The sequence below is a fragment of the Mesocricetus auratus genome, unplaced genomic scaffold (genome assembly GCF_017639785.1).
Source record: "Mesocricetus auratus isolate SY011 unplaced genomic scaffold, BCM_Maur_2.0 Super-Scaffold_15014, whole genome shotgun sequence".
Taxonomy (NCBI): Eukaryota; Metazoa; Chordata; class Mammalia; order Rodentia; family Cricetidae; genus Mesocricetus; species Mesocricetus auratus.
In genome coordinates this window covers 2,143,167-2,167,599 of record NW_024429186.1, presented here as the reverse complement: position 1 = coordinate 2,167,599, position 24,433 = coordinate 2,143,167, and the positions used below count along the sequence as shown (strand labels likewise).

Here is a 24,433-nt window from a genome sequence, read left to right as displayed (position 1 = left end):
TCCGGGGGGAGGGGGGGGGCTCTTCCGCAGGCGGTGGGGTGGGAGTGTCCGGGCCGCCCAGAGGTGAGCAGCAGGGCGGAGCGGGGAGCACCTGGGCGGGGCCGGGGCGGCGCGCGGGGCCGAGGAGGCTCCGGGGCCGGGCGCGCGCCAATGGGCAGCGGCTGGCAGCGCGTCCCGCGCCCGAGCCGCAGTCGCGCCCTCTCGCTGCCTGGCGAAGGCGCGGAGGCGAGCGCGGAGGAGGAGAGCAGCCGCCGGCGCCGCTGCCGCCGTCAGGGCATCAGGATGGCCGTGGGCTCTGTCAAGATGCAGCCACCGTGCGAGAGCCCGGCGCTGGCCTCGGCGGCCCTGGCCGACGGACCCCTGCGCCGCAGCCCGAGCGCCCGGGAGCCCGAGCGCGAGCCGCCCGCCGCGTCTCTGCGGCCGCGCCTGAAGGACCTGCCTGCGCTGCTGCGGAGCGGGCTCACGTTGCGGAGGAAGCGGAGCGCCGCCGGGGCCCGGGTGAGTGGCCCGGGCGCGCACGTGGGAGACCCCAGCCGCCGTGCGGGGCCGCGACGCCGGGATCTGGAAGTTGGGGAGGTGGCGGGACTCCACTGGAGAGGCCCCGGGAAAGCGAGGTTAGGGGGCGCCCCTCGGGCAGCGCCGGCTACCCTTCTCCCCAGATGCACCTGACCGAACCCAGGGGCAGCCGGGCATCACCGGAAGAAGGGCTGTTTGCTGCCTCTGAGGGGGAAGCTGCAGGTGTCCGGTGACTTGAGTCAACCAGCCCCGTCCAACAGAAGTCTCAGTCCCCCTCCTCCCCCCCCGGAGGGTCCCGTTTGCAGGTTGCCTGCGACGTGCATGCTTGTTTTGGGAGGCTCATAGCAATGTCTGGGCATCGGGACTGCCCTGGCTGCCTCCGCTGCTGAAGGCGAGACTTAGGAGTTGGAAGAGCTTGGGTGAGCTTCTGGCTCCTGAGTTCTGGGGCCGACTGCGCTCAGTACTCCGGGACGCCCCCTGGAGTGGGAGAGTGTAGGACCCTCGGGATTCTCGAATGTCGACTTCCTTGATGGTGTGTTCAGATATGACTTCCTGGTGTAGGAGCATTCCTTGTGTTCTAAATACACCTCACTACCTGAGCAGGCCAGGCATGTTTTCTCTGTGAAAAGGAGGGCCTGCTGGTCACCCTGGGGATCCTTAAGCCACTCAGGATGCACGAATAGGCCCTCAAGACACCAATAGGCTCTCACAGACTTTTCTACCCTGGTACATCCTACAGAGAAGTTGCAACAATGTAGATGGTTTTTGACTAGAAATCTTATCTGCCTTGAAAGTAGATCGCAGTTGCAGACTCGCAGCTCCTGTGACATTGGTTTGTTTGGGAAACTTGAGGGTTGGGGAAAACATTTGTTTCGTTGTAGCTTTTTGTGAATGGGAAAGGATCTGAAGTGATACGGGTCTTCTGCTTCTCCAGGCTGGGCTTCTCCTTTCTGGGCTTCTCCTTTCTAGGCGTTTTTCTACTTTGGGCCAACTTAAAGGGGTGTTCTTAGGATTCCCTCATGCAATTACCAAAAAAATAAAATAAAATGAAATAAAAAAATTAAAGTTTCAGACTTGCCCCCACACAGTAATCTTGATTGTGTGGCATATAGGATGCTTGCAAAGAAAGCCAGGAAGTATGGCCCCAGGATATGGAGGCTAAGTAAACACAAGATCCAGAGTTATAGGCTTTGCAAGAATCCAGGGGAAAGTAGGTCAGATTGTGCTCCTATTATCCTTGACAGTTGCTTTTGCATGACACAGAATACTGAAGACACGAGGGCAACTGGGCGATCTGTGACAGGAATTGCCCAAGTTTCCGCATTAATCTACCGGCAGTGTTCACCTACAGCGACTCCAGTTTCTTGTTTCCTGGGATGATGATGTGCGCCTTGCCAAAGTGTGACCCTTGTTTTCCAGACAACTCAGCGTGCTGGCCCTTTAAATATGAACTTTAACAACTCCGTGTGTGTGTGTGTGTGTGTGTGTGTGTGTGTGTGTGATTATGGTACATGGTATTAGTTCTCTGCAAGCTTAAATGAATGTCACTCTTTAATTGGGAGAAGACTGTCAACTTTTTCAGTGTTGCAACCTGGCTTATTCCAACAACCTTGCCCTCCTGTTTTGGAGGAGACGATTTTAGTTTGCTTTCTGTTGATGTGATAAAACACCCATCACCGAAAGCAGCTCTTGGGAGAAAGGGTTTACTTCATCTTAGAGATTACAGCTCATCAAGAGGGAGGTCCAGGGAGGAGCTCAGGGCAGGAACCTGGAGGCAGGAACTGAATGAAGCAGAGGCCACGGAGGAGTGCTGCCTACTGGCTTACACCATGGCTTGCTCAGCCTGCCCAGTGGTGCAACTGTCGAGAGTGGGCAGGGTCCTCCCACTTCAACCACTAAATCAAGAAAATGCCCTGCAGACTTGCCTTCAGGACTTCTGATGTAGACATTTCCTCAATTGAAAGTCCTCTTCCCAGAAGACTATAGCTTGTGTCAAGTTGGAAAACACTAACTAGGATAACCACTGTTGTGATTTTTGGAACCACCACCAAAGGGATTGGAAGGAGCTTGAAAGAAGGAAAAACAAAGTGAAATCATGTGTTCCTGTGTCAGGCAGCTCAAGCCGCTGCTACAAAATGCCCCCAGACATCAAGAGATGTTTATTTTCTCACAGTCTCCAAAGCTGGCAAATCCAAGCTCAGTGTTCAGGCTGATTTTGTGTCTGTATTGGGCTCTGCCTTGCTGGGGGTCCATTTTCTTCTACCCATTCCTCTGACCTTTCTTCATCAGGGTCAAAGGAAGGACCCTGATATAAGACCCTGATATATTATAAGGCCACTAATCTTATCGTGAGGGTCCCACTCTCATAGCGAAATATAATCTAAATACTGGCCAGTCTCCATCAACCCCCCGCCCGCCCCCAATTTTCATCACAATAAGGGTTTGGGCTTCAACATAAGAATTGTATGGAAGGCATAAACACAAGAAGGAGGGGTTTGAGAGGAAGAGACGGACAGTAAAATATATCCAGGCTGGTTGGGGGGGGTGATGGACACCTGAGGTTGACTGGGAGCCCCTGGGTCAGGACACTGATGTTAATGTGAAGGCCTCATGGCCACACCTCCAGATTGGAGCTGAGCGACCTCAGTTAGTGGAAGTTCACCGGGAACAAAGCAGCTTCACGCACTGCACAGTTGGTGAAGGGTTCGAGTCATATTCAGATCTGACATAGCAGGATGTATCGTCTGTGCTGTCTTAGACTTGCACACACCTGGACGTTCCAATGCCATTTCAGGATGTCCTTTTGAGAAATGAGGATCGACTGTCGGCCTGCCTCCTGCCTACCTTCCACCTAGTGACTTTAGTCTGAACCCACCACTCCCCTTTCATTTATCGATGGGGACATTTGTCCATAAAGGGCTTTTTATTATGAACTGTTTTGAGTTTCCTGGCATTCAGGCTGCGTAGGAAAGACGAGGAAATCATCCCATTTTCCCAGTGTTTATCACAGTGATACTTTAACATCCTGACAGTCTTCACTGGTAACCAGCGTTGTTCTTTCCTCAGTATCATTAAGAATTAATGCATTTACCCTCGTCTGTTGCGGCAAGTTCTCTTTTCCACAGTGTGTCCTTGTGTGTTGCATACTTTGCACGTGGTCCAGGTGCACTTAGGGGCCTTTTGACTCTCTGGCATGTGCCATGTCCATTTCCCCTTTCATACTTGAGGCTAACCATCTGTCCAAAGAACACTGATACTTTTTAAAAAAATTATTAAGAATGGTTCATTTCTCCTTTGTTTTGCTTCTTTTAGTGTCTGGTCTTAGCCTTCCATTTTAATGTTTAAAATTCTTTAAACATATTTCCAATCAGGGGCTGGAGAAATGGCTCAGAAGTTAAAAGCACCAGCTGCTATTCCAGAGGACCTGAGTTCAAACCCCAGCACCCGCATGGCAGCTCGCAGTTGTCTGTAACCAATTCCAGGGGATCTGGCACCCATGGCAGAACACCAAAGCACATTTAATTTTTTTTTCTAATCAGGGTATTTCTGAGATTGATGTAGAACAGACGTTGATCTTCATTCTATCTTTATGCGCTATCAGATGCCAGAAGTGACATATTTTGGTCTTTGCTATTGGGGTATTTCCTACTAGGCTCTGAGATGGTCTTCATTGCCTTAAAGTGTTTTATTCGCAGTAGGAAGGTGATTTAGTTGTTCACAGTGGACAACAATGTCTTCTATTGATGTCCAGCCATTGGTGTTTACAGTGGGCTCTTCCCCATGGTCCTCTACTGATGTCCAGCCTTTGGCATTCACAATGGACTCTTCCCCATGGTCCTCTACTGATGTCCAGCCTTTGGTTTTCACAATGGATTCTTCCCCATGGTCCTCTACTGATGTCCAGCCTTTGGTTTTCACAATGGATTCTTCCCCATGGTCTTCTGCTGATGCCCAGTTTTGGTATTCACAATGGACCCTTCCCCATGGTCCTCTAGTGATGGTCAGCCTTTGATTTTTCACAATGGACCCTTCCTGATGGTCCTCTAGTAATGCAGCCCAGAATGCACCATGTATCTCAGCCCAGCCTTAAACATGTGACATCTTCCTACTTCAGATTCTGAGATTGTAGTCACGAGCAATCCCACTGGGCTGATTTACTCTTGAAGAGAAGAAACAAAGTGACCCTTCCCCTCTGTCCAAGCTGGAGCACTGCGTGTGTGATGCAATATCTGCCTCAGCCAGAAACCTGTCTTTGCTGATTGGGAAATACACACTGTTCTGTGATATCCCTGGGTGCCCACTTAATACTTGCTTTAGATATGTGTTTTGCAAGCTTGAGCATATGATTTGTTCTCTGTGCTTACATTAAAGTCAGAGGCTCAGGCAGCATGTTCATGTTGCAAGAGGCTTCATTCAGTTCTTAGGACAAGCTTTGTGAGTTGCACATAGCTATGTGCATTCTGTAGATCTGGAAACTGAAACACATAAATGACTTGTTGAACAGCTGGGATTGTGTAGGTGGGAAGAGATGGGGAAGTTCACTAGGAACACTGGATTTGAGATTTCCCCCCCCCTTTCCTGGATGAATGCATATTTTGGGCAAATTAGCTGTTATGAATATATCTATGGGAATGCAGGCACAAAAAATTTTGACTTTTGCATGCAATGTCAAATTGCATGTTTTGAAAAATGTGATACTCTAACATAAAGTGACTATTCTAGGTGATGTCTCAGTCTTGGTAGCAAAACCAAATTTTACACTTGCCTTGTCTCTTAAGTTGAGTTGGCAGTAACTCGTAACTTGTGTAGCTAAAAATAGATGGGAAGACAGGAGGAGCTAAGTCACTGGTGAAGGCTTGGAGTATTTGTGATTTAAAAATTTTTTTGACTCAATATCGAATAACAGCTCTTATTATGAATACTGGTAATGCCATGATGACATGAAATCTGGAAGCTTTTTGTAAGAAGTTGTAAAATTTTATGCGAATAATCAAAGTTGGTATTCTTGGCTTCTCGTGTGTGTATGCGTGGCCAATATTATTATGGCAAATCATTCACATTTGGGTATACAAAGACAAAGCCCACAGATGCTGCGGTGGGTTGCAGCCCTGGTGGTCACTTGGAGGTATGAGGCATGTTCACCGCGTAGAAAATTGTGAACTTCCCTGTGACTACCCAGTGAGGAAACAGCAGAGGCAGGATGGAGCTCGCAACTCCCGATCCCAAAGCGGCCCTTTCCCAGGTGTCACAAAGTTAAGACTCGGAAATCATAGCATGAGGCACTGAGGATAGTAGCTGCATGAAGCATTCCGAGTCAAAGCGTTAGCCATTTTCTTCCTCGTGTCTTCAGAGGTGGCTCCCAGGGCACGGTGCTGATTTCCGTGGCTTGGGCAGTCAGTCTCTTCATGGTCAGAAAAGCTGTGTGCACCAGGAGGCGAGGTTCTGGAGAGCCACATTCCAGAAGCTTTTCTCTTCTGAGCTTCGTGCCACATTACCATGTGGAGATTTAGAACAGTAAGCAAGATGCCCTTTTGGCCTGTGTGGAAAAACTTGAAGAAGAGGGAAAGTGAATCCATTGTAATACAAGATTTATGCTACTAATAACAGGCTTGAGACTTAAGGAACTTGAAGATGTTCGGCACATACCTCTAGTCCCCAACTGCTGTCGTGGTGGAAGCCGGGGGAATGAATTGTTTGAACACAGGAACCTGGAGCCGGAGGTACTCTGGCCAACATGGCAAGACTTGTGTGTCTTTGGAAAATAGAAAGACAGAGGGAAGGAAATACAAATTAGGAAATCAGAAGGATGGACGCAAAGTCACCGAACCATTTAAAATGAAAATACTTGAATATACACGAACATGGTTTAAAGAAATTAAACTTTTGCCGTGTTTGCCTTTTAATGTGGTGTGATCTAGCGAGAACGTCTTTTGGGGTATGTTGGATCCTAGGGATTTAAAAATCAAAAGAGCTCTGCTTCGGGGGGTCAAGGTGGGATTAGAAATTCGAGGTCATCTTCATCTCCATGGAGAGCCTGGGCTACAGGAGATGCACATCCAGACCTAAATTTGCATCTTGCTTCAAAGCCTTTGGTCGTTCATACCCTGGCTTGAACGTCTTTTCCTGAAATCTTTAAACAGTGGTGCATGGTCTTATAATTGCTGGGCCTGTCACCTTCCCTTTCCCCAAACATTTGAGCCATGTCATTCAGTTCTGAACAAATGCTTTTAAAAAAATGTTCTGTCATGTGTTAAATATTTTGCCAATTTGATGAGTGGAAATTATTCGCCTCTGTGGCAGGAGCTTCAGAGAGTCCTGGTGGCTACTATGGCTGATGACCGTTGGTTCTATTATCATTCAGCAAATCCTCCTCTACTATCTCGCAAAGTAGAGCTGTTCGAAGTCATTTAAGAGCTGTAACTCAACTCCAGTAATAGCATCCTGGAATGAAATGTCGTATTGTGCAGAGAGCAGCTAAGTGAATTTTCTGAGGTCATGTACAAAAGTAGCGGAGACAAAATTTTGCGCCCAGGAAGTCTAGCTCCACGGGCGGCAGACAATCTGCAGGCCTTCTGTAGAGTCATTATAAACAATGCTTTACTTAGTCAATCTGTGTCTTTTATTTTAACACTGCAGCTTCTCATTAATATGACCGGTTCAGGAAGTACTTCCAGCCATTACTAAAGTTTCACCATGTTATAAATTCATATAGTAAAGAGCTATTAAAAACCATGTTTTCATTTTTAAAAAAAATACTGCATGGTTTGTAAAAATATCAATATAAGTCATTGCATTTTAAATGGTTTAATGCATTAAATGGTTAAATGCATTAAAATGGTGAGTGCAACTGAAATCAGTATCTGCATGACATATACATATTAAGACTCTATTAATAATTATTTTAATGATTTATTTTTATTTTATGTGTATTGGTATTTTGCCTGCATGTATGTTTGTATGAAGGTGTCAAATCCCATGGAGCTGGAGTTACAGTCAGTGAGCTGCCATGTGGGTGCTGAGACTTGAACCTGGGTCCTTTGGAAGACCAGCCAGTGCTCCTAAACTGTTGGGTCATGTCTCCAGCCTCTCCATTAACAATTCTTAAGGGCACTAAATACTGATATTGCTTAGGTAATAATTTACACTTCAAAGGGGAATACAGTGAAGTTTTCTTATAACAGCTAACAATAGCTTCACATTAAAGGTTAAAAGAAATATAATTCTAACGAGGGTAATTAAAATGTATGTATATGTGTGTGTGTGTGGATATAAACCTAAATTATTATTGGCTTCCTCATAGCTGCTTTGTTTTTTAAGAACTTAAGTATAATTTAAAAATTAATCTTGAGCCGGGGGCATTGGTGGTTCATGCCTTTAACCCCAGCCTTCTGGAGGCAGAGGCAGGTGTATCTCTGTGAGTTCAAGGCTAGCCTGGTCTACAGAGCGAGTGCCAGGACAGGCTCCAAAGCAATACTGAGAAACCCTGTCTCAGACCAAAAAAAAAAAAAAAAAAAAAAAAAAAGGAAGTCTCCCCTCCACCCTCCAAGCTTCTTAAAAGCGATTAATCAATATATTTATTAATATAAAATTAATATAAAAAACGACAAGGGATTTAGACTTGCCCCTGTAAGTCCAGTAATCTGTGTGGCTAAGTGGCAAGGTGCTTTCCTGAAGTGACTCGGGACCCTTCCTGTGTTTATCTGTTCTGTTCTTGGGATGCTGGCCTCGCTCTTGCTTGTAACACGCTTTTTCACCGCGCTCCGTCTACGCTGCCTGCCTGCCTGCGGAGAAAACACGATTCGGGATTTCCAGGGAGCACACCGGGCCTCTAAGTAGAGTTGAGAGGTCAGGTTCTGAGAACAGAGGCCGTTTGCACCCTAGCAGCTTCCTTCCTGTCCTCTTTCCTAACTGGTTTAGCAACTTAAACTCTGGCCCCATTGGTGGTTTCGTCGTTCAGTTGAACGTGATCTTGTCAAATCATTTACCTGAAGCTGGTAGCAGGTACAGTGCAAATACTTGTGGTTGCCCAACAGATGCCGGCCTGGGTGCTGATTGTAAATTTGTTTTACTCTCTTGCTGCCTTTGAAGGAAGGGAATGGCTTATCACTCCGCTCTCCGTGCTGACACCAATGGGCACACACTGGCAGTATTAGTCTGCTCATCATACTGTGCTATGGACTTAGTGCACAGGCATGGGGTTACCTACTTGAATATAAACACTGAAGAAGATGTAACTTTTAGAAATGGAGACGGAGGTCACTGTCCCATGGTCGCTTTGCTCCAAATAAACACATGGACGCTATATATTAATTCATGTACTGTTAGCCGATGGATAGGGCTTGTTGGCTAGCTGTCTTAATTATTAACCCATAACTACGAATCTATGCATTTCTACATGGCCTTATTCTTACCAGAGATTACCTGGTGCGTCCTGTCTTCCCGGTCTCCATATGGAGTCTCTTCCTGGAGGCCTCTCCCTACCTCTCTCCCTCCTTGTCTCCTGGCCCCACCTATCTTTCTGCCTCTACTGGGCAATCAGTGTTTTATTTACCAACCAATAAGAGGAACATATATGCAGAAGGACATCCCCCATCATAGAAACTCAGAGGAGTTTATTTATCAAAATACATTTTGGCCGTGGTATAGCAGGGAACATGTTTCTGTGAGTCTGTCACGGATTGGCCACGTGACCTCGATTAGGTCAAATGACCTGAATTTCTGTTTTTAGAGGCATGCCCAGGTTCGGTAGGCAATTAATGGTAGGGAGGGAATTCTTTTTTATAGTTTGTTCTCTCTCTTTTTTTTTTCTGACCAGAGTTGAAACAGTAGTCTTTCTACATTAGGATGCCAACTCTACCCGCAGAGTTCTCTGGGCACATCTTAGACAAATGGCAAGAGGAGTGTCTAATATTCACCTCATTTCTTGTGGAGGAAGGGGAGACAGAATTTCATCAGAAGGGGAATGAGGGGAATCTGATTGAGTCACTGTCTCAGGCTTTATATTACAATAAGAAATGACGAGCAGAGAGCAACTTGGGGAGGAAGGGGTTTATTTCAGCTTGTAACTCTCAGGAAACATTCAGTTACTGAAGGAAGTCAGGACAGAAACCCACGCAGGGCAGGAACTGTAGCAGAGGCCGTGGGGGTCTGCTTTTTACCTGTTTTCTCCTCCTAGCTTGCTCAGCCTTCGTTTTTTTGTTTGTGTTTTGTACAGCCTAGGACCACCTACCCAGGGCTGGCACTGTCCACAGTGAGCTGGGCCCCCCTCCCCCAAAGCCACACCAGTTATTAATGAAGAAAATGTACTGTAGACTTGCCTACAGGCTAATCTTATGGAGGCACTTTCCCCATTTGTATTTCCTCTTCCCAGATATGTCTAGGTTTTGTGTCAAAAAACCAACCAGCACAGTCAAACCCTTGTTAACATTTACTAAACCTCTCATTTCTTGTTCATATGCAAGATCTCATGTTAATATCACAATACAAATGTAGCATAAATATGACATAACCATTTTAGAGTCTCTAGTATAAAACTATAGACACTTTTAACACTCTGATATTTCTCTAAAAGTTCAAAGTCTTTCCAAAATATCCAGAATCTCTTATCTGTGGGCGCCTATAAAATTAAAAAATAAGTTAAATACTTTCCTATTCCAAGAGGGAATAACCAAGGCATAGTCATAATTGAATGAAAGCAAACCCCAAATCTCAGCAGTATAAAGCTCAGCGTCTGGTTTCTGGGACCCACTCATGATTCTCTGGGCTCCAAAGGGCTTTGGCATCTCTGCTTATGGCTGTGCTGTCCGCAGCACCCGTAACTTGTCCCATAGACTTAGGCCAGTTCCACTCCACAGCTATTGCTGCCCTGGGTGGTAGTCATCCATGGTAATGGCATCTCCAAAGAGCTGCACCTTCACTAAGAATCTCTCCAGAGCTCTCTTCAGGGCTTCTGATCCTGCTTCAACTTCTCTCCATGACCCCTTCAATCCTGGGACTAGTTATGCTTTGATAAAATACCATGACCAAAAGCAACTTGGAGGGGAGACTTAGTTCATCTTACACTTCTAGGTAACAGTCCATCACTAAGAAAAGCCAGCAGGAACTCAAGCAGGAACAACCTGGAGGCCAGGACCGAAGCAGAAGCCGGGGAAGGGCGCTGCTCACTGGCTTCTCCTCATGGTTTGCTCTCACTGCTTTCCTAAGCAGTCAAGGACCACCTGCCCAGAGGCGGCATCGTTCACAAGGGGCTGGGCCCTCCCACGTCAATCACTAATCAAGACAATAACCACCCCCCCCAGACTCGCCTACAAAGCCACTCTATAGTAGCATTTCCCACATATGTCTAGGTTTCTTACAAGTTGACAAAGCCCAACCAGCACAGTGAAAACGAAGGAACACATCTCCAGATCTGTTTCTAGAAGATTGCTTCTTTCTTTCTTTCTTTCTTTCTTTCTTTCTTTCTTTCTTTCTTTTTTTGACTCACATATGGAACTCTCAGAGAGATGTCAGGAAAGGACATGGTGACGTCCCTTTTTCTTTGTCCAGTGGGGTCCTATGGGTGGCTTTTCCCCCATTCTCTGTAGTGCTTGTGTGTGTGTGAGTGAGTGCGCAGATGTCACACACATGCACATGTGTGAGTTGGCATGTATGCCTGTGTGTCCATGGAGGCCAGAGGAAGGCATCGGGGGTCCTGCTCCGCTGTCACTGTCTACCTTATTTCCTAGAGATGGGGGTCTGTGACTGAACCGGGAGCTAGGCTGGTGACCAGCAAGCCCCAGCCATCTTCCTTCCTTGTCTCCACCCTCTACAACTCTGAGGTTATAGGTAACCGTGGCCATGCCTGTCTTTTTACCTGGCTGCTGGGGATTTGAACTCAGGTCCTTCGGCTTGCCCAGCAAGCAACGCAGTCACGGGAGGATCCATCTTCCCTGCTTCAGCAGTCTCTTCTTTTAGAGAAAGCACTGTGTTTCTTTTTCTCATTCAGCGTCTCTTCTTTTAAAGAAAGAACAGTGTTTCTTTTTCTCAGCTTCAATGTTTCCTTTCCTCTGTGGTGTCACATTTCCAGGCAGCACTTGTGCGCTGAAACTTTCATAGTTGCCCCTCTGACCTTGGTGCGGGACCCATTAACAAACAGGCCTCCTAAACACATTCCAGGCCACCGCAGTATCACAGCCTTCCTGCCTCTGCCTCCCGAGTGCCTGCACCACCGCTGACCTTACCTTGCTATCTTCATCAAACGGTAACTTAGAAAGCAGTCGGAACACTGCCGCTGTCTGTGTGCCCGCGCTGCTGCTGCGCGTACAGTGCTTTCCCACTTACAGAGTGCCTGCATGCGCGTTCTTAGTTTACGCGGAACTCTGCGATCCGGCGCATATTTCTTTTGCAGGCGCAGCGGTGGGTTTCTGGGTGGCTCTGTGTGTGGGAGCAGCCTCAGCATCTGTGATCAGAGATTGTGCCCTGGTCAGTGAGTGTGAGCTGCTGCTTCTGTGGTTGCTTCAGCGCCATCACTGCCCCCAAATTACAGGGCCGGGCGATTCTGTGGTCAAAGGCTGCTTTGGAAAACCCGAAAGGGATCTTATTGGTTATAGTGGTGGGGATTTTGTAAGAAAGCTGGGGTTTGATTCAACGTCTGGTAGATGTTGCATTTTGGCAAGTTCCAGGCTGCCGCTCGCAGGGTCACACTCGGGGGCTCCGGTGGGGTGGTTCATCCTGACTGTTGGATGGATAGTTTTGAGAAGCACTGAGGAAATCAGTCAAGGTGTAAAAGGGTTTTCAGAGCGGATTGGCCAGGGGTAGAACCTGCCGTAAATGTGGGCAACACCATCCAGTAGGCTGGGCAGATGGCAGGAAGGTAGAAACAAGAGGCAGGTAGCCAGCGTAGACGGCTATTTCTGCTTCCCTGGCCATTGCTGTGTGAGCCACCCTGCTCCATCGCAGCAGAGGACTCTGAAGCCTTGGAGCTGCAAATGAGTCATTCCTCCATTATGTTGCTCAGGCATTTTGTCACAATGACACCAGCAAGAAGGCTAACACAGCTGGTCTCAAAGGCCCCAGACATGTGATCACCTTCACCGGGATGCGGCTCAGGCCAGGAGCCCACCAGCTTTCTGTTCACAACGCCAAGTCTGCTCCAGGATGGCCTCTACCGAATACAGAATTAAAAGTCCTAAAATACCCCCATTCATTGGTTCCTCCCTTGTAACTGGCCCCCAAGGGAACAAGGAGAACAGTGTCAATGAACGACCAATGGAAACTCTCTCTCTCTCTCTCTCTCTCTCTCTCTCTCTCTCTCTCTCTCTCTCTCTCTCTCTCTCTCTCTCTCTCTCTCTCTCTCTCTCTCTGCCCATACATGGACTCTGCTCTTCCCCTGTCTCAGCCTGCCCTCTGTAGATTCTCACCAGGCCTGCTTTGCCTCTGGCTTTGCTCTGGGTTCTATTGGTGAGAGAGGGGGGTCAGGATCGCTTCTTCCTAACTGTCTTTACCGCGGTGCCACGGTGACCCACCATCGGGGGCAAGCGCCGTCCCCACTTGAACACTCCGCCTCACTTCGGTGTCTGGGAGAGCCACGTCTCCCTGGGGCCTTCATCCCAGTCCTTGTAGGCTAGACCATGTTCTGGTGCATATCTGAACCTAGCTCACGTGTATTTGATGGGCTTCGTGCTGAGAGCAGTTTCAGCTCCTTCATGGGTCCCAGGTGTTTGGGAAGGTGTGGCCAGAGCACGAAGAAGCTCATGAACACGGCGGGCCTTGGTCATGAAGGGTGAGGCAGGTTTAGAAAAACTGTGAGGAAAGGGGTTTGTTCTTGAAGTCAGCCGTGCTGGGTGGGTTTAGCCATGAAGTGTGTGTGGGGGGGGATGGTCTCTGAACCTCTTTGACAAGAGACCCATCCGCCATCCTGTCTCTCTCCTGTGTGCGAGCGACCTCACCTGAGTGGGATGTTTGCCCCTCACTGGCAGCCTCTTCTGCTCTTGCCCAGGCTCCTCAGCAGCACTGGGGGCCCATGCACAGCTCTGACACCTTCACGTGGGTCTTTGATCTTGCAGAATTTTGTCGCCGTGTATTGAACAAGTTCTGAAATGCCTGCCAAAACTACACTCGCAAGGTTAACAAGCAGTTGAATAGAATAATTACACCTTTGGTTCCTTTGCCCGTGGGTTCCAGGGATGGGTGTGTCGATGAGATGAAAAATATTTTTCAGGGTTCTGGCTTTCCGCCAAATCATCTTCTCCACTAGCCTCTCCACAAGACAGGACCACAATTAACCAATTCTGTGTGTTTATCATTTCCTTTGTGTTAAAGTTTCACGTCAGGTTGAAACTAATTCCCAGCTTTTATAAATTATATTGAAAAAGGAAACGCCGGATACCAACATCTGTGTTCCTTGTTCTTTCTAGTAGCTGGAACATTCAGGGACAAAATACACCCTCATTATAAAAATTCTGTTGCTGTAGTTTGTTCTTATTTAAGACAGGGTCTTTACTACGTAGCCCATTTGATTTTTTGTTCTTTCTTTTGAGGGAAATGTCTTATGTACCCAGGGCTGGCCCAGATCTCAGTAGGTAGCTGAGGCTGGCTTTGAACCCCTGGTAGTTCTCCTTCCATCTTCCAAGTGCCTGGATTACAGGCAAGCACCACCACACCCGGATTATTTATTTGTTTGTTTGATTGGTTTTCAAGACAAGGTTTCTCTGTGTAGCTTTGTAGACCAAGAACTCACAGAGATCCGCCCACCTCTGCCTCCTGAGTGCTGAGATTAAAGGCGTTGGGCCACCACTGCCTGGCCTGTACCTGGATTATTGCTGCAATTTCTAAAACAAAAGTTCTCTATGAACGCCATCAACTCTGGCATATCTTTCTCTCTCTCTCTCTCTCTCTCTCTCTCTCTCTCTCTCTCTCTCTCTCTCTCTCTCTTTTTAAATGAATTTCTGTGTATTTATTTGTAAAAGCTGTGGACGTGTGAAGGAGTCTGGGGCAGGGCTTCGTACAGTCAAGGCTGATGCCATGTCGCCTCATTTGTCCAGCGTGTTCAGCTTGAAACACAGGGTCCCTCTTGTTTACCGGTTTTCCTCCTGTCTCGTCATCTCTTCGGAAGAGCTTGGTTTCTGGCTGCCCAGAGAGGACGAACCATCGGTAGCATTGAAGAGAGGGCCTCAGTTCTGCCAGGAAGGGGATGGAGTCCCTGTAGATGAAAAGTCTTCCCAGAAGTGGTCACATCTTCTAGAGCTCAGGGGCCTTAGGCCAGAGGAGAGGGCCTCCCGTGCACAGGGTAGGGATCAAAAGAGCCTGCTCGGTATGATTGAGGACTTTGGGTGAGTGGAGGGGGGTGGTCCCTTTCCAGTTTCGTAACCTTGGGTAGGTAGAGACGGGTTTTGCTAATATGCCTTGTTCCCACCTCTGGCTCGGAGTGAGAATTCCTCCCATCCCCTCGTTAGGAAAGGGGTCCTTTCTGTGGAGATCCTGGTTAGCTCTCTGGTCCCCTATGGCCCGGGAGGAATGTGTGGTTAGCTTCCCCCTGGAGTTAGAAGACTCATCATCCCCTTGCTCACTTCCCTCGGATGAGCTGCCCAGACCAGTCCAGACTTCCTTCCTCCAGCTTTGTCCTGGAGGCGTTGCTGGTGGCTGTTGTCCTGGTGCCTCTTCTGACTCGGCTTCCTGTTGTCTCCACTCTCTCTAACACAGTGCTCCTGTTTCTTCACCCCTGCCCAGGCTCTCAGTCCTCCTGGCCCGGCTTGAGCGCCGCCTGTCACCTGAATGAGGACGCTGGGTGTCCTTTTTCAGGAATTGGGATAATTGACACCTTTGTATGCCCAGACCATAGGGGAAGCACCCACTCCACCCAGAGCCTCTCTTCAAATTTTCTTAATGCTTCTTGTGCCCTCAGACTTACACGCTCTCCTGAAGAGGATGGAGGAGGGCTGTTAAGTGGCTTGAGGGACAACTGTCTCTGCCTTATCTAGGGGATGGAGAGTTCCCAGATATTTTGGGGGTGCTCGTTTGCGTTACATTTTTAAGCCTTCTTGTTTTGTATAGACTTTGGTCCTAGAAACCGGATACACACAAAGAAGAATATTGCTCTGGTGAGAAGTAAAGTTGTAAAATTCAACACCGGTTTTGTTTCCTAATGGCTGTGATCAACACCGAGGTTTCTGTCCCACAGCAATTAGCATTGGGAATGAAAGCCAAGCATAAGACGAAATAAAGGGGATTGATGGGATTTTGTTCATCGTTTCTTTCCCTCCAGCTTGGGCACCCGATGATCTGGAGCCTTTCCCTGACCCCACTGCCAGTCATTTTCTTTGGCCTCTCCCAGCGTCTTTTCTTCTTAAGACTCATCCATGTTTGGCTCCTGCATGTTGCCTTGTCCACGGGGTAGACGGGGTCCGGCTGCGCTCAGGGAGCCTCACCAGACTCAAGGCAGTAAGAATCGTCTTCCTGCTTCTCACAGAACTCCTCTGCATGTGGGTTCTCTTGAGAGTGGCTGCCCCTCTGTGCCAGCCCTGGCTTCTCCCTTAGGACATTTCCATGCCATTATCTTCTACAGAGACTTAGAACGTACGAAAAAGAACAGAGAGCTGCCCGTGGCTTTTTACAGCCCCTACCCAGAGTAACTTTGGTTGGCATTTCACTGGCCAAAGCGATGTCCGCGGTGTCCACTCCCGTAAGGATGCTGAGAGTGTCTTCCTCTCGGGGAATGTGAAACCAGAAGGAAAAGCAAAAACATTCGTCCCGTCTACCACATTTGAGGCTGAGAATTACAAAAAAACAAAAAGAGTAAGGCATGGATCCAGTCTTCAGGGGGCTCAAAGCCTAGCGAGGGGGAGAAATGTTGATAGTTATAGGTCAGTTTTGGAAAACGGTGCACATCCCACAAGAGACAGAGGGTACCTTGAAGGCTTGGAGCCCACCTTTCTGTGTTCCGTGACTGCCGTAAAACTGTAGTGCAGAGGAAAAGTGAGAACAGGACTTGGTCTGTTAGAGGGTTTGGGTCTGTGTCACTTTGGAGGAGGTGGGGTGTGACTTGTCTGTGCACATGTGACACCTAAGAATGACAACTTGCGATCAACTCTAAGAAACAGGCTCACTTTTCTTTCTTTTTTTTTTGAGAAACAGAGGCAGCCTGACAGCCATAGAACCGATCTGGCTGGTACATGAAACGTAGCATGCTATCGTTTTGATGAAGTCTTGCTAAAAATACCGTACCGAGCAATTATGCTACTGACAGTTCTCTGATCTCAGAAATTAGACTTGCTGTTACAGTATGAAAAGAACAAAGCCACTCGCAAAACAGCAGTCGGAGTTGGTTATTAGGCAACACAGGTTGCAGAGACGGCTCTCCGGGTCTGACTTACTTTGCGACGCTGGGCATGGAGGGAGGAGGTGAGTGCGTGTTAACTTTTTTGGAGACTGTACTCTATAAACAAAGGAGACAGTGTCTTCCTTGGGTCCAGCACAGCCATATTCTCGTCCCCTCCCACTGCTCCCACTGCTGTTTGTCCTGCTGGGCTTCTCGCCTACTGTGCCGGACACGCTCCCCACCCCCATAGCCTTTGCTCTTGTGTATGGCTTTGAAGAAGCCCCAAGCTCCCTTTCTCCACTAGCTATGAGTCACCCAAGGCCGTTCTTCCAGGGGCCTTCTTGGCCATTCTGTTTGAGATTGCCTTCAACCAGCTGGGGGCACACAGCCTTTAATCCCAGTACTCTGGAGGCAGAGGCAGGCGGATCTCTGTGAGTTCGAGGCCAGCCTGGTCTACAGAGCGAGTTCCGGGACAGCCTCCGAAGCAATGCAGAGAAACCCTGTCTCGAAATCCCCCCCAATAAAAAAAATAAATAAATAAGAAAGATCGCCTTCTACCTCCTCCCATATCTGACGCCTACAGCAACTCCAAGCGCGAGTGGTGGAGAGTGAGCTTCCTTCTCTTGTTCAGCCCCAATCCTCCTCCACCAGCTAGTGTCACTTATCCCTCGATGCCCAGAGTGAAGGCCGCCCTTCCCAGTGCAGGAGCTTCCTGTAGCCGAGCAAGTTTAGTTTTACAGAAGGCTTGCGGCATGCTCCCTATGGTGCCTCACGTGAGATCCCGGGGGCCGCTTCATGTGCCATTGTATGTCCGCAATTGCCCAGCACACCTAACTAATGTTGCTGTCACCGCCGGATGACACAAGCCTCCAGTCTAGAAGGCTCCATCTGGCTAACTGGTGTGCCCAATGGAGAGGGGGAGAGGTCAAGCCTGGGACAGTCGTTTGGTCTCTGTCCTGGCTGTACGGGCCGGCCTGTTCTAAAAGGAGTGAGAGGTCAAAGTTCGGTAAGGAAATGGTTGCTAGAACTCTGTAGTTGGCTCTCTGTCTCCACCAGCTTCTGTGACTCCCTCCAGGGAGGAATATAAATCAGAAACATTCCAAACACTCCAGGAGGTTATGGAAGACTGTCTGTGTGAGGCATTGCCTTGGTTGTTGGGTTTCTTCTGTAATAGAAAGACAAACTTTCTTTTTTCCAGATGACAATTGCCAAGTTTCAGGCTTTTGTTGTTGTTGCTTGTTTGTTTTTTTGTTTTTTGTTTTTTTTTCCTTTTTGGACTCAAATGATGAAGTAGGCACCAACCTGTAGCTAGTCACTTGCCTGTTTAGTGGCTCCAGGCAGATGGAAATGGGTGTCCCCATCCCCCTCCTCGTACTCACACCGCACCTGCCCAGTGCCAGGCTTCTCTCCCGGGCTTGATAAGTCCAGTGCCAGCAGCCTTCCAAGCCGGCCTTGGGCTGGGTGGAAGAGATAAGATGGATGGAAGGCAGGGCTTGGGAGAAATGGCAGCCAGCCGCAGAGAGAAGAAAGAGGTGCTGTTCCGGAAGGGGGCCTCAACCACCCCGACTTCCCACGTCTTAGGTTTCTGTGTGCTGAGTGCTAGAAATGGTGGCAGGGGTGTCTCGGCGCCTACTTTTCATGGTGCCTCTTGGTGGAACAACTTGGGGCTTGGAGGTTGACCCCCCCCCCCCCCCGGCCCACTCCCCAGTCTCCTTGAATTGACAAGAACAATCGACTCGCTATTTCAACACCAACACATGTGTCCGCGCCAACCCTCCCCGTCCTGCCATTTCTTAGTCCGCTTCTGGGGTGTCTAGTAAAGAGGGGGCTCTTCTGAATACTCCATGATTGGATCTGGGGTGAGGCGGCTAGAGAAAGCCTTGATTTCGAACAAGAGGAACGAAACTGAAAACCCTGGAAGGAGGCTGGAACGCAGGTCAGCTTGCAGAGTGATTGGAAGGCTGGCACCGGGCTTCAAAGGGGGCAGGGGCCATGCCATTCTCCAGGGGGGGAAAGACAGAGGGACGCCCAACATAAGCAGTAGAACCAGCTGAATGACCGTGGCCAAGCACCTCTTGTAACCGCTCTGTGCTTCCAAAGACAGCCGAGACAGATGAGTTTTAGTGTTTGTGGAAAGTGCTAGAGCAGAGATGGATAGGGAGCAAGTGGCATATCGGGATTTAGTAAGTACACACTGATCGGTGAGCTTGGGTGTGTGTGCAGTTGGCCCCTGGTTTGGGATGGCTCAGCCTTTGTGCTCACGTGGAAGTAAAACCATTAAGCAGAAAGCAGCGTTCACATTCTGATGTGGATCTCTTCCCCGGGCTAGCCGTGCAGCATTGGAACTCTCTTACTGCCAGATACCAGTGTCTCAGCACCCAGTTGTCTGTGGGGATCAATGGGGGGGCACCCGTTCTTCTCAGTGTGCCTCGTGACTAAGCTAGGGTGGCAGAAATCCGGGGTACAGTCACTGCAGTTCAGACTTAGGATATTTTCCCTGGGGATGGAGCCCATGGCCTGGCGTATGAAGACCGCCAAGGTTGCAGAATACGTGTCAGATGGCCCCTAGCTGCAGGTCCTTCGTGGTCTCTGGAGTTAAGCTCTTGTTTTCTTCCACGCCTGTATTGGTTAGCCTTCTATGGCCGTGAAAATACCACGATCAAAATCAGTTTGGAGGGGGACGTTTTATTTTGCTAATAGTATATAACACATCTTTAAGGGAAGCCAGGGTAGAAACCAAAGCAGAAGCCATGGAGGGGTGCTGCTTGCTTATTGGCTCTCTCTCTCCCTGGTTTCCTCCTCTTCCTCTTCCTCTGCTTCTTCTTCCTCTGTAGAGTGAAGCCTTTTTCTTGCCAGCCTATTTGGTTTTTCCCCACCATTCGCCTGGACTCTGCCACATTGTAGTCCCCAGAAAACACACAAGACACTGTATTAATTATAAAGCTGTTGGCCATTTGCTTGTTTCTTGCTGGCTAGCTCTGACTTAAGTATTTAACCCATCTAAGTATTTCTCTGACCGGAGAAAGGAGTCCTGGCTTCTTACCCCTAAGGCAGCTACATGATGACTCTCTGTGTTTCTCCTTCCCAGAGTCCTCCTGGACTCCTAGTCCCACCTATCTTGCTTCCCTATTGGTCAACAGTGCTTTATTGACATATACACAGGACTTCCCCATCATTCCTCTTCCTCCTCCTCCTCCTCTCCTACCTCCTCTTTTTTTTTTAATTTTTCCTCCAGACACAAAGTTTCTCTGTATAGCCTTGACTGTCCTGGAACTCACTTTGTAGACCAAGCTGGTCTCTAACTCAGAGATCTAACTCCCAAGTTCTGGGATTAAAGACCTAGGCCACCATCGCTCAGCTGAGCTACCCATCTTGTACAGCTCAGGACAACCTGCCCAGGGAAAACTTTGCCCACAGTGGGCTGGGCCTTTCCACATCCATCAGCCATCAAGAAAAGGCCCCACCGCCTCGCCCACAGACTGTCTGATGGAGACAGTTCCCCATGCCCTGACAGTTCCTTCCTTTTCTGGGTGACTTTGATTCATGCCAAATGGGCAGAGAGTAGCCAGTAAAACTACCTTGTGGAGAGTGTAGTCAACGCTTCCTGCCATGTTTATGCTGTGCTTTTTTTTTTCAATGATCACTAATGAAATCTCCCCCCACCCCCCCTTTATATATTTTTCTTTCCATCCTGTCAGTTTGCAAAACGAGAGAGGGCCATCATGGAAGGAAACTCTTGTAAGTCAATCATCCCGCCTCTGAGACGGCGCTCACGTTAGAGGCAGCATTAACGCTTAGCGTTGGAAAAAGGGACGGGCAGACTTTGCACCACGTGTCATTCACGTCAGCTCGCTCCCATCCTCTTGTGGCTGGTGCAGCGCTGGGGCCCGAACCCTTGGTTTTGCACATGCTGGCCAAGTGCTCTACCGTTGACCGTCGTTTCCCGCCCCCCTCTCTCTGTTCTTCGGATGAGAAAGTCTTCACTTGCAGGTGAGGTTGTTAGGACTGCTGGGTGCTCTGGGAAACCCAGGATGCCACCTATTTACGGAGGTGCCTCACTTAAAAGCTACCGGCTGGAGAGATGGTTCAGTGGGTAAGAGCACTGACTGTTCTTCCACAGGACCCGGGTTCAATTCCCAGCACACCCAAATGGCAATTCACAAGTGTCTGTAATTCCAGTTCCCGGGGGGGATCTGGCACCCATGGCCAAATGCACATAAAATAAAGATTTTTTTAAAAATCAAAAAAAAAAAAAACGAATGGTGAGTCTATACCTGTGTATTGACTGGGCTGTCTTGGGTCCTAAGGTTGACTGGCCATTTGGTCTCTTTCTCCTCTCTTCCCCCTTGTCTCTCTCCCCCTCCCTCTTTCCTCTCCTCCTTGTCTCCTCCTTCTCTCGATGTTTTTTTTTTTCCCAGACATAGTGACACGCATAATACCTAGGCAACGATGAACAGCCTGGTTTTGTAGCTACATGCTGCCGAAATACATTTCTGCTGAGTGCCTTAAACATTCCCCTTTTCACTGAGGCTTTAAGACAAGAACTTGTAGAGCTGTGGCAACGAAGTGTTAACATTTGACACGAGTGTTTGTTTATATTATCGCAGTGGGATGGGCTTGTTTATATTATTGTTATATTATTGTAGTGGGATGGGTTACCTGGCACATGTGACAGGCACTTGTTTCAGCTGCAGAGCTGCTCTGTGCCTGCAAATGAGTGCTTGTGTGGCCTTGGTAGTCACAGACACTACACAATATACTCCTCACCAGCAGCCGCAGCATCCTGCAAGCGTGCCTCCGCTCAGGCACGGAAGAGCGTGAGAATACCGGTGCGAGGGTGGGTAGAGGTGTACCGTACCGCTGGCAGGCTAATAGGGCTGTGATCGTACAGAGGCTCTTGTCATCCAGCAGACCTCAAGGGAGGGCTATGTGAAAGGAGTTGTCTGCCTGCCCTGACTTACCGCTTTCAAAGCCAGAAGTTTCCCCCGTGGGTGGTGTCAAACCTTGTCAGTAATAAGTGGGCGTGGCGGTTGAAAATTGGACTACTGACGTTGAGACTTTATTTCAGAAATGTGGGCGAAGGAGGAGAGAGGCAGGGTCCGTTCTGTGACGTGGGAACGGTCCTCTTTCCCCGCCTTTGCCTGTGTGGCTTTGCTTATGCCGAGGACTTTTTTGGTTGCCTTTGGTACGCACGAGAGGGTTGTTGGTGCTCACATTAGCCCAGCTAACTCCCCGAGCTTGACTGGCTCATGAGCTGCCGGTGAAATCTGCCTGAGATGAAGGGGGAGGTTTCTCACTAGCATAGCACGAAGCATAGTAGCCCTTGGGCAGCAAAGGTAGCACCTTGGAAGTTAGCCATCGGCCTGAGGTGTAAGCCGTGGGCTTAGCCTCGGGTTAGTTGTGGAGTTTGTCATTTTCAAGTCAGTTAGGGATTTCAGGGTCCGTCAGATGTAGCTCTTCGGTGCTCTTGTTTTTGATGATGGTCAAGGGCGTTTCATTGTATGCAGCCGGCACATTTTCGTTCCGTAGCAGGAAGCGCATTTACCCTGTTGCACAACCTATCTCTAGCATCATCTGTGACTTTAAAGCCAGCTGGGAGTAGAGCCTTATTACACATGCGCTTAGAAATTTAACAATACCTCACTGTTCTACGATTTCCCACTACCTCCAAGGAGTGTCTTTCAGCTCGTGGCTTTTGCAATATGTGACCGACATAAGAAGGAAACCCTTGGTCACCTGTTCACGTCTGCCCCCCTTTAAATACACTTTCTTCCTTCTTGAAAGTTCTTGATCACCAGCTCAGTACTTCCTGTAACTAATTTTAATTTCAAGGAACTCACCAAACTGGAGAAGGGTGTACAAAACAATAAAATTGCTCCCGCATGCCTCAAATGCTGGTGACCTGTACGCCTCTTAGAAAAAAGGAAAAAAAAAATCAAACTGTTCAGCTTTATAGTCCACCCACGAGTTTTGGAACAATTTCCAGCCTCACTTAAAAACTGCTTTAGACGCTGGAGGGGTGGCTCAGAGGTCAAGAGCACTCCACTCTCTTGCCGGAGACCAAGGTTTGATTACCAGCACCCGGGGGGGGGGGTGACTTATAACTCTCTGTAACTCCAGTCTCAGAGAATCCAGTGCCTCATGTGGCACTAACCACGTAATCGGTGTGCCAACATACAGGCAAAAAGCACCACATACAATGGATAACTATAAATATTTTCTAAGAAGAACCATGACAGATTTGTATGGAGAAGTCGTCAATTGAATGCCTATTTCGAGGCTCTTTATGGCTGCTTGGCCTGCCTGGGGCCATTCACTAACTGTGTCTCTGTGTGTACACTCAGACCACTGTAACACGAATAATAAAAACCCAGGGACAGGTATTGGGTTTGAAGCTTCAAGCTGAAGACCAGAGAAGCAAAGCAGCCAAGCCAGTAGATCTTACCTCTACCCAGCTGAAATGGCGGTCCTGTCTCCAGGAATCCTCAAAGGCAAAAGCTCTGAGTTTCCTGTCTCCTCCTGCCTTATATTCCTCTCTCCACCCAGCCTTGTCACTCCTGTCTCCACCTCCCTAGTGCTGGGATTAAAGAGTGTAATTCCCAAATGCTGGGATCAAAAGCATTCATTAGTCTTCACTCTTGTGTAGGCCAGGGTGGCCTTGAACTCAGAGAGATCCATCTGCCCTTCTCCTGAGTCCTGGGATTAAAAGTATGTGCCACCACTGCCTGGCTCTACAGTTTGCTAGTCTGGCTGCTGGAATTAATGGTGTGTATCACCACTGCCTGGCGCTATGGCTACGTATGGCTAGCTTTGCTTTCCATTCTGAACCCTCAGGCAAGCTTTACTGAATCATAAATAATGGGTCACCACAGACCAGGACACTGTATTCTCTTGTATCAAGTGGAGAGCTGGCATTTAGGACTCAGAAAGGGAAGTACAGGGCCACGAGGCAGGGAAGAAGAAAAATTCTTGCTGATGGTTCAAAAGAATCAAACTTAAGCGGTTTCCATCCAGGAGTCCAGCTCTACAGAAGGCACCTTTAGAAGGGAAACTTCCATCTGATGAGAAGATTAACCACAACCAAGAGGACACAGTAAATAACATTTAATGATAAGGGGGAAGGGGAACAGAACACCGCGGCAAAATAACAGGAATTAATCGACACTGCTCAATGATAACTCTCAATATTAATGGTCTCAATTCCCTAGTAAAAAGATTATATTAGGAAACAGGATCCAGCGCCGGGAGCTGGCTCAGCTGTTAAAGACTAAGCACACCACAAAAAAATATAAGAAATCAGGATTGTTCTTTGTGCTGCTCACCACCAAGGACAGATATCATCTTAGGGTAAAAGAATGAAAAACAGATCATGCATTGTCCAGCACTCATGAGAGAAGCTTCTTGGTTTTTTTGGGATAGGGTTTTTCAGTGTAGCCTTGGCTGTCCTGGAACTAGCTCTGTAGACCAAAGACCCTCCTGCCTCTTGGCTCCAGATTGCTGGGATTAAAGGAGTGCACTACCACTGCTGGCCTCAGAGAAACGTCTTGCAGTAGGTGGTAGTTAACACAGAGGACAGTGTGCAGACAGTGAGATACTTTGGAGCACTCAATCATAAATGGGATA

General features: G+C 48.4%; 1 protein-coding gene across 1 annotated transcript in view; it reads left to right on the top strand.

Moving 5' to 3' along the window:
* Positions 1 to 183: 183 nt before the first annotated feature.
* The window catches only part of Rapgef5 (Rap guanine nucleotide exchange factor 5), a 225,919-nt gene continuing 201,669 nt past the window's right edge, over positions 184 to 24,433 (top strand). Inside the window, 1 exon segment of the mRNA XM_040742315.1 lies at positions 184 to 498. Coding sequence (XP_040598249.1) covers positions 283 to 498 — 216 coding nt within the window. The 5' untranslated portion in view covers positions 184 to 282.